This window comes from Fundulus heteroclitus, chromosome 15 (assembly GCF_011125445.2).
Source record: "Fundulus heteroclitus isolate FHET01 chromosome 15, MU-UCD_Fhet_4.1, whole genome shotgun sequence".
Lineage (NCBI taxonomy): Eukaryota > Metazoa > Chordata > Actinopteri > Cyprinodontiformes > Fundulidae > Fundulus > Fundulus heteroclitus.
In genome coordinates, this window is record NC_046375.1 from 16,719,169 (window position 1) to 16,733,581 (window position 14,413).

The window sequence follows — 14,413 nt, forward strand, 5'->3', positions numbered from 1 at the left end:
CAAAAGAGATGGCATTTTCAGCAATAGAATTATAACCAATGATTCTGTCGTAGTGATTACAGTTAAATTAGGTAAAGTCACTTCAAACCAACAGCATGTTCACTCGGCAATAGAACAGTAAAGAAGAGAGGAGGGTAGAAGCTGGCTCTGTTTGGCAGTCCACTCTTGTTATTGATTTGCTGTGGTTACATATCGTAATTTAATTAAATTCACTTATGTGAAAAAGATAATTTGCAATATTTCATATTTTTATTAAAAAAAGTCTGTGTGAGTTGTCCCAGAGAAGCATTAACAACACAGGCAGCTTCAGCCTCTTCAGTATGTCTGCTTATTCTTCAATCCCCACTGATGCTGAACATGAAAAAAAAAAAAAAAAAACACGTAATATTTAATTCATGGTTAGATAATTGTAATAATGTATGTGAACATTACACAGTGTAAAACAAAGTGATATTCAACATATTTGAGTTGGATTGATGTTTGTGTTTGACAATAAAAGCATGAGTTAGTCATGTGGCATCCATTATCAGAAGTCATAAATCTCAGATTGTGTTTTAATGACTGTTTATTGTAGAATAATCCCATTGAGGTCAGACTATCGGTACAAGTTTGAATGGGTAATGGTTAAATACAGTCCAGGCAGCTTTAAAATAACACTTAAACAGATCTGTAGTTTGATGCTGAATTAAAAAGGTCACATGAAGCATAAACATCACTTGCCACCAGTGGCGTACAAGGCAAGGGAAATTTATTTGTATAGCACATTTCAATACAAAGACAATGCAAAGTGCTTTACATGATTCAAATATAGGAAAATAAAACAGAATAAAAGCAAGTTGGAATAAAATGTAAACAAAATAAAACATGGGAGAATAGAAACTAAAAGAAAATATTAAAAACAATTTGACTACAAAGTTGAACTAGTGATGTTTCAGTAAAACAGTTTAACTACAACAGTCAAAGGCAATCCTAAACAAATGTGTTTTTAATCTGGATTTAAAAGAACTCAGGCTTTCAGCACTTTTACAGTTTTCTGGAAGTTTGTTCCAGATAAGTGGAGCACAGGAACTAAATGCTGCTTCTCCTTGTTTAGTTCGTGTTCTAGGTATGCAGAGCAGGCTGGAGCCAGAAGACCTGAGTGGTCTGGAGGGTTGATACACTGATAACAAGTCTGTGATGTATGTAGGTGCTAAGCCATTCATGGATTTATAAACTAACAGACGTATTTTAAAGTCTATTCTTTGAGATACAGGGAGCCAGTGTAAGGACTTTAGAACTGAGGTGATGCGCTCTACTTTCTAAGTCTTAGTGAGGACACAGGCAGCAGCATTTTGGATCAGCTGTGCCTGTCTGATCGACTTTTTAGGCAGGCCTGTGAAAACACTGTTGCAGTAATCAATTTGACTAAAGATAAATGCATGGATTCGTTTTTCCAGATACTTCTGAGACATTAGTCCTTTAATCCTGGAAATGTTCTTCAGGTGATAGAAAGCCGACCTTGTAATTGTCTTTAGATGCTTATGGAGGTTCAGGTCTGAGTCCATCACTACACCCAGATTTCGGGGCCTGGTCAGTGGTTTCTAGCTGAAGCAACTGAAGCTGTGTGCTAACTTTTGATCTCTCCTCTATCGGTCCAAAATTTATTACTTTAGTTTTGTTTTTATTCAGTTGAAGAAAATTTTGGCACATCCATGCACTGATTTCTTCAAGGCATTTACTCAGTGCTTGAACTGGTTCATAGTCCCCTGTTGACATGGTGATGTAGAGCTGCGTGTCGTCTGCATAGTTATGGTAGCTGATGTTGTTATTTTTTATGATCTGAGCTAAGGGGAGCATGTAGATATTGAACAGGAGGGGACCTAGGAGGGACCCTTGGGGAACCCCACTTGTAATTTTTGCTGTCTCTGATGTAAAGTTACCTACTGACACAAAAAAGTCCCTGTCCTTAAAGTTGGATTTAAACCAGTGTAGAACTGTACCAGAAAGGCCGACCCAGTTTTCCAGGCGTTCTAACAGAATGGAGTGATCGGCAGTATCGGATGCTGCACTGAGGTCCAATAGAACCAGCACTGTGGTTCTTCCACAATCTGTATTTATATGGATGTCATTAAACACCTTGATAAGGGCGGTCTCTGTACTGTGGTGAGCATTGAAACCTGACTGGAAAACGTCAAAGTGGCTGGTCATTGATAAGAAGGTGTTTAATAGTTGAAACACAGCTATGTCAATAATCTTACTGATAAAGGGGAGGTTTGAGATGGGCCTGTAGTTCTGGAGTAGTAGTTTGTATAAATTGTCCTTTTTCAGCAGTGGTTTGATACAACTGTCTTTACTTGAAGTGCTTACACTCTGCAGGGTTCCTATTCTCACTGAATGGGCAAGCTAAATAAGTAATTGAAATTTTTTTTGGTCCATTTGAACTTTGCATCAAGGACCTGAGCGACCAAGTCAACCAGAGCAAAAACCCATTTCACCCATTTTAAAAGTCACCACTGAAAATCACTGCTGCTTAGATAAGTTGCGCAATGGATTATTTAAATTTAGGCAACAACATTTATCACAATTCAACAAGGCAAGTCAGTAAGTTTTAATGTGACATCAACTTCTTATCAGGCTATATAACTCTGATGCATTTTGGTCGTTTCTTGCAATGGTTCAAGGAATACTTACAAAACTTGAAATACAACTTCAAATGTACTTTAGACAACAAAGAGCAGACTGTGCCAGGAGTGTGGTGTTTTGAAAAAGCGGGACAACAAAAATGTTTCAAACTGGGACTCAATATAGTGTTGCTGCTGTTTGTGATGCAGTTTTGCTGAATGTTCAACCTTTTCTAGAACATTCAGCCCAAAGTGCATGTCTACTTGAAAACTAGTTTTACATGTGGCAGATGTTTCTTTGAAAATGTTCATAACCATTTTTAATATAGTCATGATCATTACGTTGTATTGTTTTCAGCAGTATAGGTTTTGTTTCTTCATAATATGCTACTTTAAAACTGTTGGGTTTTTACATAGGGTGAGAACATTCTAGCCCATGTACGGTAATATGTGCTGAGTTTTTATGCTCATTACATCACCAAGTTGTATAAAGTTGTAAGCTTATTTGATTTGAGCCAAAGGTGTCAAACTCCAGTCATTAAAGGCTGGTGTCCTATAACATTTACATTTGTCTCTGCATCAATACAGCTTAATCAAATGACTATCCGTAAGAGCTCAACTACTCATGAGGAGATTATTCAACTGTTTGATTCAGGTGTATTGGACAAGCATGCATCGGAAAGTTGCAGGACACTGGCCCTTGAGGACCCTAAAAGCATATCAGATCAAGTATAGTTGTGTAATGATGGAGAGTAGCTGATCCATCTAATCACAGACAGTTTTATGTTTTCATAGTGAATGGTAAATGTAATGATAAACCAGTATGCAACTTGGTAATCACTTTAGCTATTTAGTCAGATTTGTTTCACCACTGCAATGTAGAAGTTGAAGAAAAAATTAAGAAATATTTTTGCAGGAACAAGGAAGAGAACCAGAATTTCTAATAAATCAAGGAAGAGGACCAGCATTTCTATTGCATTCCACATGGTCCAGTGCTATAGTGATGGCAACACTTGTGATAACATAATAGCTAAAAATAGTTTTAAAGTTATTTAAACTTGCGGAAGTTTGATGCTTCACTCTTTTGCAGTCACACCAGGGAGACGCACGGGACTGAGAGTCCAGACCTAGCTTCGGGGCTTAAGAGATGTTTGAAGGCAGAAAAAAAGCTTACCAAACTTAGAGGAAGATGAAGCATTTTTTTAGTTCTTGGTTCTTTCTGGCAGTTCTTTCATTGCAGTTTTTCTGCAGTGAATCCCTACAAGAGGCCAAGTCTCCAGGGGACATTATTATTGGAGGTTTGTTTCCCATACACGAAAGTGTTGATGCAAAGGAACAATGTAACAGGTAATTATTTCTTCAAAACTATACTGTTATATGGTTATATCACGTTTGTAAATAATATGTGTACATTTATTCATCAGGTTCAGCGTTGGGCGGCTGACCCAGTCTCTGATAATGGTTCATGCAATAGAGGAGATAAATCGGAGTGGAGAGCTGGGGAACATCACTCTGGGCTATCACATTGTGGATTCTTGTGGGGATGTTACCACAGCGCTGAGAAACAGTCTGCGCTTCATGAAAATGAACGGTGAGCACTCTCAATACCAGACTGGACATAATTCATATAAAAACCAGTCTGTGTTTATAATGATGGCTGATGATTTGTAGTGGTTGGTTCAAAAAGTAGCTTCATTTTAACCCTGTGTTCTACAAAGCATGTAGCATAATGTTTCCTATTATTACTTTTGATAATCTACTGGATGTAGTGATTGCATTTATTTGTTGCATCTATTGATTTTCTTACACTTATCCAAGAGGTACCAGGTCCAGGAAGAAAAGCCAACATCCCTCCCTTCACTGACAGTACATTCTGGGATACCCAAGGTGTTCCCAGACCAGAAGGGATATTTAGTCCCTCCAGCAAGACCTGGGTCTGTCCTGAGGTCACCTAACAGTGGAATGTGCTCTGAAAACATCCAAAGGGAAGTGACCAGGAGGCATCCTTGTTTAGATACCCCGGCTTAGTCCAGCCACCCTAAAGTGGGAAGCACATGTCAGCCGCATGTTTCTGCTGTCTTGTTCTTTGGGTTACGATTCATATCTCATGGCCATAGCTGAGGTTTAGGCCACACAAGCAGGGAGGGAGGCTAAAGCTGGCTTCTTTAAAGAACAGTTCACACTTTGTGGTGGGAACCCAAAAGCTTTCTGGAATACGGTAAAAAAAAAAACCTGAAGACAAACCCCGGTCCATACCATTGTCCCTAAAAGTGGATGACATAGTTGTTACTAATAAAAACTCTATGGCTGAAGCATTCAATTATCTGTGCTGTCTGTGCTTCTAAGATGTTAAACCCTATTGGTACAACTTCTGCAACCTTTAATACTTGCAGCCGTTTAGCATCACCTCACAGCGGAACTGACTGCTCTGGACCCAAATAAAGCAGCTGGGTCAGATGATGTGGCCACTTTTTTCATTAAAATTGCTGCCCCTGTTATTGCGGCTCTTCTAACAGCCTTCATTAATCTATCCTTCCATACAGCAGTTTTGCTCCCTCTGTATAAGGGCGGTGATCAGGCTGATCTAACCAATTATAGGCCAATTTTCATCTTACCTGGTGTGTCACAAATTCTGGAAAAACAATTAATCAATTGCCTTAATGAGAACGGTATCATCTCCGGAACATAGTCTGGCTTCCGATCAGGGTATGGTTGTGTTACAGCTACCACTAAAGTGCTCAATGACATTACATCCGCGTTAGATACCAAACAACACTGCGCTGCTATTTTCATTGACCTTGCAAAAGCCTTTGACTCCGTGGACCATCAGGTTGCCATTGTAAATAAAAACTTGTTCTTAATGACTTGCCTGTAGAAATAAAGGTCTAAAAAAAAGAATGTCGATAGACCAGTTAATCAAGAGCTTCACTTTTTGCTTTGGCTCTTTCTATTTCCTATGACAGGCCAGAACAGCAACCACATTATTGCAGAGGAGGACCCATCAGTTCACCACTTGATCCATCCTACAGTTAAACAATATGCCAAGATACTTGAACTCGCCTGACTGAGGCAGAGACTAACCCTCTGTTCATATGTTTTCCACAGGAAATTTCAACACAGATAGCAAACAGCAGTCCTCCCCACCTGTGATGGCCGTCATAGGTGATTACCATTCAGAAATATCTATGGCAGTGACACGGCAACTTAACATGGAGAAAATCCCTCAGGTATGATAAAGATTAAAACAATCCATTCTCTCATAATTTTATGAAATATGTTCACGTAGTAATCAAAACAAATACTTGTCCTTTTGTTTAGACAAGAATTAATCTCTTTGGTAAAGTTAAAAACACAGTTGAAAGATTCCATCTGTTTTAGCTTTGTTTTTTTGGCAGACTTAAATGTTTCCAATCATTTTAATATCTGACAAAGGTAACCTGAATAAACACAAACAGCAGATGTTAAACATTAATTTAGGTTTTGTTGAAAAAAAATCATCTTGAACAACCTGTGTGAAAAGTATTACCTTCCCTTTTGTTAAATCATGACAATGTGAACCACACTTTGTCGAAAAGCTGAGTTTAATTTCACTGGCCCCACTCAACCCTGAAAGCTGTCTGACCTGTTGAATCAAGAACAGCCTCAAACAAAATGTGTCTGACTGCAGGAAGTAGGCTAAAGATCTCAAAAAGCAACACATCTTGTCCAGCCCTAAAGAAGTACTGGCAAGAAGTAGTCACTGACACCTATCGGTCTGGCTAAGGTTCGCTAAGGCGCTGGGAGCCCCATCAGACTAACACCGCCTTTCAAAAAAAGAACGCCGTTCCGACAGTCAAATGTGGTGGCAGTAGTGTGATGGTCTGAGCTGCCCTGCTGCTTCACGACTTGGACAACTTGCTGTAGCTTATGGAACCATGCACTGTGCTTCTATAGGGAAAATCCATGTGAAAACTCTCAAGGTATCACTTTGTGACCTTAAACTCAAGCACATTTGGCATACACAGCAGGACATGTAATGACCAGAACCAGAAGACTCAGAATTCAACCAAGACAAACAATAGGCGTTTTAAAGGCAGTATATTTAGATTCAAAGCAGGATGGTCCTTGGCGAGAGCTCAGTGGTCAAAAGGCAGGCGGAGGGTCTGAACTGTGATGGCAACGTCAAGCAAGATGATCGGGGGGGGGGGGAATTTCCAGAATACAAAGTCCGAGAGAAGGTCTAGTGTCAGAGCCAGGTGATCCAAGATCCAGGGAAAATCCAAAGCAGGGTCTGAGGCCGAGTCAGGGCACAGATTCAGGTCCGGTAACAGGCAGGCAATCAGGTCCGACAGGGGTTAGGCAGGCTGAGAGAATCAAGAGGCAGAACAGGTCAAGTAACAGGCAGGCAGGAAGACATGAAACAGAACGCTGGACTAAACTCACTGGTGGCTCGTAATAATCTGGCACTACTGACTGGTCTGATGGCTGGTTATATAGAGAGAGGTGCAGGTGGATCTGGTAAGAGTTGGTGAGAGCGGGGCGGAGCTGCACAGGTGTGTCCGGTGAGGAATCAAACCAGCACTGGTGCCAAGATCATGACAGGACAATGACCTGAAGCACCCCAGCAAGCACATCTCTGAATGACTTAACAAACTAAGGAAAATTAATAAAACAATGGCAAGTGAATATTTTGGAGTAGCCTGGTAAAAATCCAGATTCAGATCTAATTGGGTTGCTGTGGTATCATCTTAAAAAGACTATTCCTTGTGAAACACCTTCGGGTGTAGCTGGATTAAGGTAAATCTGGAAAGACAAGTAGGCAAAAGTTCCTCCACAGTGATGAAGGGGACTTGTTGCCGATTATCACAATTGCTTGATGTTGGGTGTTACCACCAAGGATGACACAATTGGTCATGAAGTTTATGGGGCAGATACTTTATCACAGTATAGTACCTCTTTCATGGCAAGGAGGAAAAAGTATCTTTGAATCACTAAAGTATGTAAATGCACTGTTGTATTATTATTCTTATTATTAATATTATTATTATTATTGCTGCTGTTATCCTAACATTAGGTCTGTGATTTTCATACAGATCAGTTATGGTGCTACATCTGGCCTCCTAAGTGATAAAACTCGTTTTCCAAGCTTTCTGAGGACTGTACCAGAGGACGATCACCAAGCACAGGCCATCATTCAGATTCTGAAGGATCACAACTGGAACTGGGTTGGAATTGTCGCAACAGATGGTGAATATGGCCGTTACGCAATTGAACGTCTCCAACATCATGCAGCCAGCCAAGACATCTGCTTTGCATACATCAAGTTCTTGCCAGAGTTTCTGGTTGACAGCAACCTTGAAGACAGCATCAGGGACACAGTCAAAAGTGTCATTGAAAATCAAAATGTCTCAGTCATCGTGTCCTTCGCCAAACCCAGCCACATGATGTACATGTTTGACAATGTTCTTAAGCATCACAGAGGGAGAAAAAAAGTTTGGATAGCCAGTGATAACTGGTCACAAGCCGTTGATTGTCTGAATACCACAAGATGGAATTTGAAAGATGTCGGAACAGTTTTTGGAGTAACCCTCAAATCTGGAAACTCATCCAGGTTTGAACGGTTCCTGAGGAATCTAACTAACAACTCTGATCAGTACGAGAACAAGAACTCCTTTTTGATGGATTTTTTAAAAGGGAATGATGACTCTAACAACGGTTCAAATACTTCCATCGAATTCAAGATTAATCAGTTAGTAAACATGACATATCTGTACGCCGTCCTCAGTATCGAGCTGGCAGTCAAAGCAATCGCTCAGACTGTTAAAGACCTGTGCGTCACCAAGAAGTGTGACATATCCACACTGCAACCTGGAGAGGTGTGTACCTAAACACATAAACACACACACACACACACACACACACACACACACACACACACACACACATAAGCACATACACACACAAAGAGATCTGCATGATGTTTACATTATAAGGGTACACAATGTTTTGTGTGAAAAAGTATAATTGTGCTTTGCACATTTATACCTCTTAAACTCTTTCAGATTTTGTCACATTAGAAGTAGAAACTCTTGTTTTTTAAAACATAGATTTCTGTGAAAGTATATTTGTGAAGTGAAAGGCAAATCTTGGTTGGTTTCCAAATGGTTTTTACAGATGAAAATATAAAAAGTGTGGCAAAGGTTTGTATTCTGCCCTCCTGGGTCACTCCTAAGTGACACCAAAATCACTTTAACTACAGCTGCAAATATTTTGGGCAATGTCTTCACGTTGTCATCTGGAGACTCTCTCTGGGTTGTTCTAACGTATGAATATCCTTTATGCTTTAAATGTTTTCATTTTAGCTCAGGCTGTCTATTAAGGGCTGTTGTTCTGTTAAAAGTCCGTTCTGGGCTCAAAAAGTTTTCTATGCATTTGAAAAATAAATATATAATTTTCTTTCACACCTATCCGTGATATGTTGAGGACTTAAAATATGAATAAAACACATTGCCTTTTGAACAAGAATATCTATGCCAGAGAACAACAATAAACTTTTTGAATATGAGGGTGGACTAAAAGAACAATGCGCTTTCTGATACTTTAATGCCAAGAAACCTTGATTTCATTGTTAACTGTGTAACTAGGTGGCTACTGGGACATACGTAGGTCATAATCACAGCTTTTGATCCTTTGTCATTTCAGTTCAGAGATGCCTTGAAAAAAGTCAAAGTCTCCTTGGACGGGACAAATTATTCATTTAATAAGCACTCCGATGTCGACACAGGGTATGATATTATCATGTGGAGGTACTTGTCAGGAACAACTTTGGATATGAACTACCAAGTTGGTCATTATGACATAAAACGAGACAGACTGATGGTTACCTCAGAAATTAACAATTTATATCATCAGACTGTAAGTATTTCCCTTCTTTTCATGAATTGTTATGTCCAATTGTTTCTCTTTTACTGATGTGAAATGCTGCCACTTAAATGCATTCAATATCTCATCAGTTCATAAGAAATAACAGTAAAGTGAAAGCTCTTGGCCAAAACGCTGTAATGTTAAATAAAAATGGTAATAAATAATGCTGTAAATAAACTCAGCACACATAAATAATATTTTGAGCATGGTGGTATGGTAATTCTTGTTAATGATTCATTATTTAAAAAATGTGTTTTATCTATTACATTTTTCCAGGTTTAAAAATGTTTTCTTTCACATTAAATGCTTAGACGAAGATGTGTTTCCACGTGTTTTTGCTAATTAAAAGAAATTTCTGTCATTGAAAGGCACAAATTAACACTTTCTGGAAATATTTAATCTTGCCATTCTGCTCCTGATTTTGTACAAACAAGTCTGGGGGGGGGGATTTAGTTTATATTACAGATAATTGTTTGCTAAAGAAACATTTTCCACTTGCTAAAGAAACATTTTCCACCGGTTTATTTCTGCTTAACCAGCATTTTAACAGTTTAATTGTAGATATCCAATCCTAAACTTATATTTCACATCACATAATTAGTAACCCTCTTTGCTGTCATCCTTATAATACAATATCCATCTCTCTAAATATGTTACCAAGCTATTGTTTCCTAAGTACCATCATATGGCAATCTAAAAACCTTTATTAGACATTGCTCATCTCAATTACATTGTGATGCTAACACACATATCCTATCTGTAAATGTAATTTGGATTTGAATTGTTTTCATATGAATTTATAATGAATTTCCAAAGGTTCCTAGTTTTTTGAAAGACTTAATTGTGCCCCAAAATATCAGTTACTTTAACTGAAGTTGTGATCTATTTTTATGTTGAGCTGTATGAAAATACATGATTACTTACAAGAAAAAAAAAAATACTTTATCTTTCTAGAAAAAAGTAAGTTCAAGGTGCTCAGTATGTTATCCAGGCGAGATGAAGGTCAGACGGTATGGCCAGCCAGTCTGTTGCTACCAGTGCAAAAAGTGTCCAGAAAATTTTTACTCCAACACCACTGGTTTGTATTACACAACTGTTAAGTTCAATGAAAAATCAAAAAACATCAAGGGATTTTGTGGAATGTTGTCCTACTGCCTCAAAATTAAAGCTATAATAAACTTATGTGCTCTATTCACAGATGCTTCACTTTGCTTGGAATGTGATAACACCACCGAATACTCAAAAGTGGGCAGTAATCGCTGTGTGAAGAAAACAATTGACTTCCTGAGATGGACTGATCAGTATCATATTACGCTGCTGGCTTTCTCTGCTCTCGGAGCTCTTCTCTGCCTGGTGGTTGGCATCATCTACCTGGTCTGCTGGAAAACGCCAGTCGTACGCTCATCTGTTGGCCCCATCTCCATCCTCCTCCTCTTCTCGCTTTTGAGTACATTTGGATGTGTGGTGATATTTGGCGGTGAACCCACAGACTGGCAGTGCAAAGCACGGCAGGTGTTATTTGGGTTGAGTTTCACATTGTCCGTGTCCTGCATCTTGGTAAAGTCGTTTAAGATCATCTTGGCCTTTGAATTTGACCCTGTAACACAAGACATCCTAAAGAAGCTCTACAAGCCTTACCTCATTATTCCATTGTGCATGGCAGGTCAAGTGCTGATCATCACTGTGTGGCTTGCTTATAAGCCTCCAAAGCCAATGAAGGATTATAAATATTCAAACGAACTACTTGTCTTGAACTGTTATGAGAATTTGTTTCCGGCGTTTGGGGCCATGCTAGCCTACATTGGCCTTTTAGCAATCATCTGCTTCATTCTTGCTTTTAAGGGGAGAAAGTTGCCTCAATGTTACAACGACGCCAAATTTATCACGTTTTCTATGCTTATTTATCTTATTGCCTGGGTCATCTTTGCTCCAGTTTATATGTATGTCCAGGGCAAGTACAAAACAGCGATCGAAATGGCCGTTATCCTCATCTCGGCCTATGGCATCCTGTTTTGCCAGTTCTTCACAAAATGCTACATCATTCTGTTCAGACGGGAGGAAAACAAAGAGGAAAAGTTTCGTGAGAGTATTAGGAGCTTTGCAATGAAAGACAGAGATTCAGTGAGTTCCAGAGGAATTGAAAATCTAGCTCTATCAACAGAGTCCCTGACAAGCCCAGAAACATCAAAGCCTCAGCGGCGGGAGTCCATAAACTCCATTGTGAAACCATTCTACCAAGATCCGGTCTCAGATACCCAGCCAACCTTGCAGGAAGATGAAAAGCAGCAAAACAAACTGATCCCGTGATATACAAACTTATCACCTTGGGCACAGAAATAATTTAGAAAAGTATGTTGAAAAATAATTTACAGCTGAAGAAAAGCATGTCAAACATGATTAACAATTACCAGATTACAGAATTTTCAAAACTTTTATGATTCTTAGTCAGTTATGACAGGTGATCCTAATTGGTAAATTATTTATTTAGCTTAATTTCTAATGTGGGGCTGCACAGTTGGCAGCACTGTTGACTTGCAGCAAGATGGTTGTGGATTTAAATCCCAGCCTGGGGTCTTTCTGCATAACGTTTGCATGTACGTCATGTGAATGTGTGGGTTCTCTCCAGGTACTCTGTCTTCATCCCACAATCTAAAAACAGGACTGTTAGGTCAATCAGTCTCTCTAAATTAACCCGAGGTGCGAGTGTGTGTATGGTCGTTTGTCCCATGTGTCTCTGTGTTGCCCAGTGATAGATTGGCAACCTGACCAGGGCGTGTCCCGGCTCTTGTGCAATGACCACTGTGACCCTGCATGGATGGGCAGTAATAGACATTATAAACCCAGAGTAGCTTTCTGTCATTGGCGGTAGCAAAAGCTGATAGACCAATGTATTGCTGGTTCTTTGAATTAGTTATATAAGTAATCTGTTGATTAACATAAAACCTGTGAAAACATAAGCAAAGAAATGAAATAAAAGCACAATCACTGAATGAGATTCCTGTTTATCTCTCTAGATTTTTTTTTTTTTACAGGACATTTTTATTTTCTAAACACTTTGAGAATTTTGTTTAGTGATCTCTTCAAATTTGGAGGTTTCCATTTGTCTACTTGATTGCATTGTTTTCAAAATGTATGAATTGGGTCAAATCTTTTGACCATTTTGGTATCAATCACAAGCATCTCACTTCAGTTTTGCCCCTCTCCTCCTGTCAGAACTGGTGAGACTAAATCAGGTAGTTAGGCCATTTTGCTGCCACACACATCTTCCGCTCTGCTTACATACTATATTCTTTGGGACTGATACTTCTTTGAGGCTTTAACTTCCTGACTGATGTCTGAGGATGCTGATTCAGTATTTCTAAAAAATATTCTTTCCTCACGATGGGATTTTTTTTTGTAAAATGCACCTCTCTCTCTCTTGCAGCATAACACTTGCACAACATGATGTTACCACCACTGTACTACACAGTTTGGAGGGTATTTGGAGGCTTACAAGCTTCCCCGTTAAATGTAACAATGTTAATTATGGCCAAACATTTCAATGTTAGGTTCATCTGATCATGTCTCATGAAATTAAGGTCTTTCATCCTGAGTGCATCTGCAATCTTGAAATCTCTCTCGTTATTTTTTACAACACCTTTTTAAAGATCCTTCGGTGCTGATTGATCTTACAGGCCTTGTTGGTACGGGGCTCGTTTGTTTGCGGATGGTCTTTCTTTCCAGCTTCAGACAGCATTTTCACAAAGGACTTTTGTTTTTTTCTGGGGTTGGTTTATACATCTTAACCCAAAACAATTAATCTCTACAACGTAAAACCTGTTTACTTCCTGAATCGTATGATGGCTTGACATTCCTACATTTTTTCACTTGCAAATAAATCATTAAACAGATGAAGTTACCTTCAAGTATCTGGAAATTGTACCATGGAGGAGCCAGGCTTGAGGAGGTCCACAGTTCTCTTCCTGTTGGCTAATTTATTAAAATTTTCCACGATGACAAAAAAAGAGACTGTGTGTCTGACTTGTGGCCTTAAACTACATTCACCAATATGTCTCTAATTAAGTGAAACATTGTGATTTAACCAATGAGAAGCTATCAAATCCATGACATCATCTTCATCTTCGTGTTCGGTACACCTCACCAGGGAGGCGTCCAGGAGGCATCCTAACCAGATGCCTGAGCCACCTCAACTGGCTCCTTTTGACGTGGAGGAGCAGCGGCTCTACTCTGAGTCCTGCCCGGATGACTGAGCTCCTCACCCTATCTGTAAGGGAGAGCCCAGACACACTACGGAGAAAACTCATTTCGGCCGCTTGTATCCAGAATTTGCAATATTTCATATTTTTATTAATTAAAGTCTGTGTGAGTTGTCCCAGAGAAGCATTAACAACACAGGCAGCTTCAGCCTCTTCAGTATGTCTGCTTCTTTGATATTAATAAAAACATGGCTGCGAAGAGAGTTATACTCCCTCAGTGCCCACAGATGCTAAACGTGAAAAAGAACGTATGGTTAGATGATTGTAATAATGTATATGAACATTACAATGTGTAAACAAAGTGATATTAAACATATTTGAACTGGATTAATGTTTGTGTTTGACAATAAAAGTATGAGTTAGTCATGTGGCATCCATTATCAGAAGTCACAAATCTAAAATTGTGTTTCAATGACTGTTCATTGTAGAATAATCCATTTGAGGTCAGTAACATATATGCAGGTTTAAATGAGTAATGGTTAAATACAGTCCAGGCAGCTTTAAATAACACTTAAACAGATCTGTAGTTTGATGCTGAATTAAAAACGTCACATGAAGCATAAACATCACTTGCCACCAGAGGCGTACAACAGTCTTTACTTGCAGTGCTCACACTCTGCAGGGTTCCCATTCTCACTGAAAGGGCAAGCTAAA

The 14,413-nt window shown here is 39.1% G+C and overlaps 1 protein-coding gene across 1 annotated transcript; it reads left to right on the forward strand.

Moving 5' to 3' along the window:
- Positions 1-3,786: 3,786 nt before the first annotated feature.
- Positions 3,787-13,710, forward strand: LOC105930561 (G-protein coupled receptor family C group 6 member A). The gene is made up of 7 exons (XM_036147686.1): positions 3,787-3,947; positions 4,025-4,191; positions 5,706-5,827; positions 7,673-8,455; positions 9,282-9,494; positions 10,458-10,581; positions 10,702-13,710. The coding sequence occupies exons 1-7, from the start codon at positions 3,790-3,792 to the stop codon at positions 11,808-11,810; spliced, it is 2,676 nt and encodes an 891-aa protein (XP_036003579.1). The 5' UTR covers positions 3,787-3,789; the 3' UTR covers positions 11,811-13,710.
- Positions 13,711-14,413: the final 703 nt, after the last annotated feature.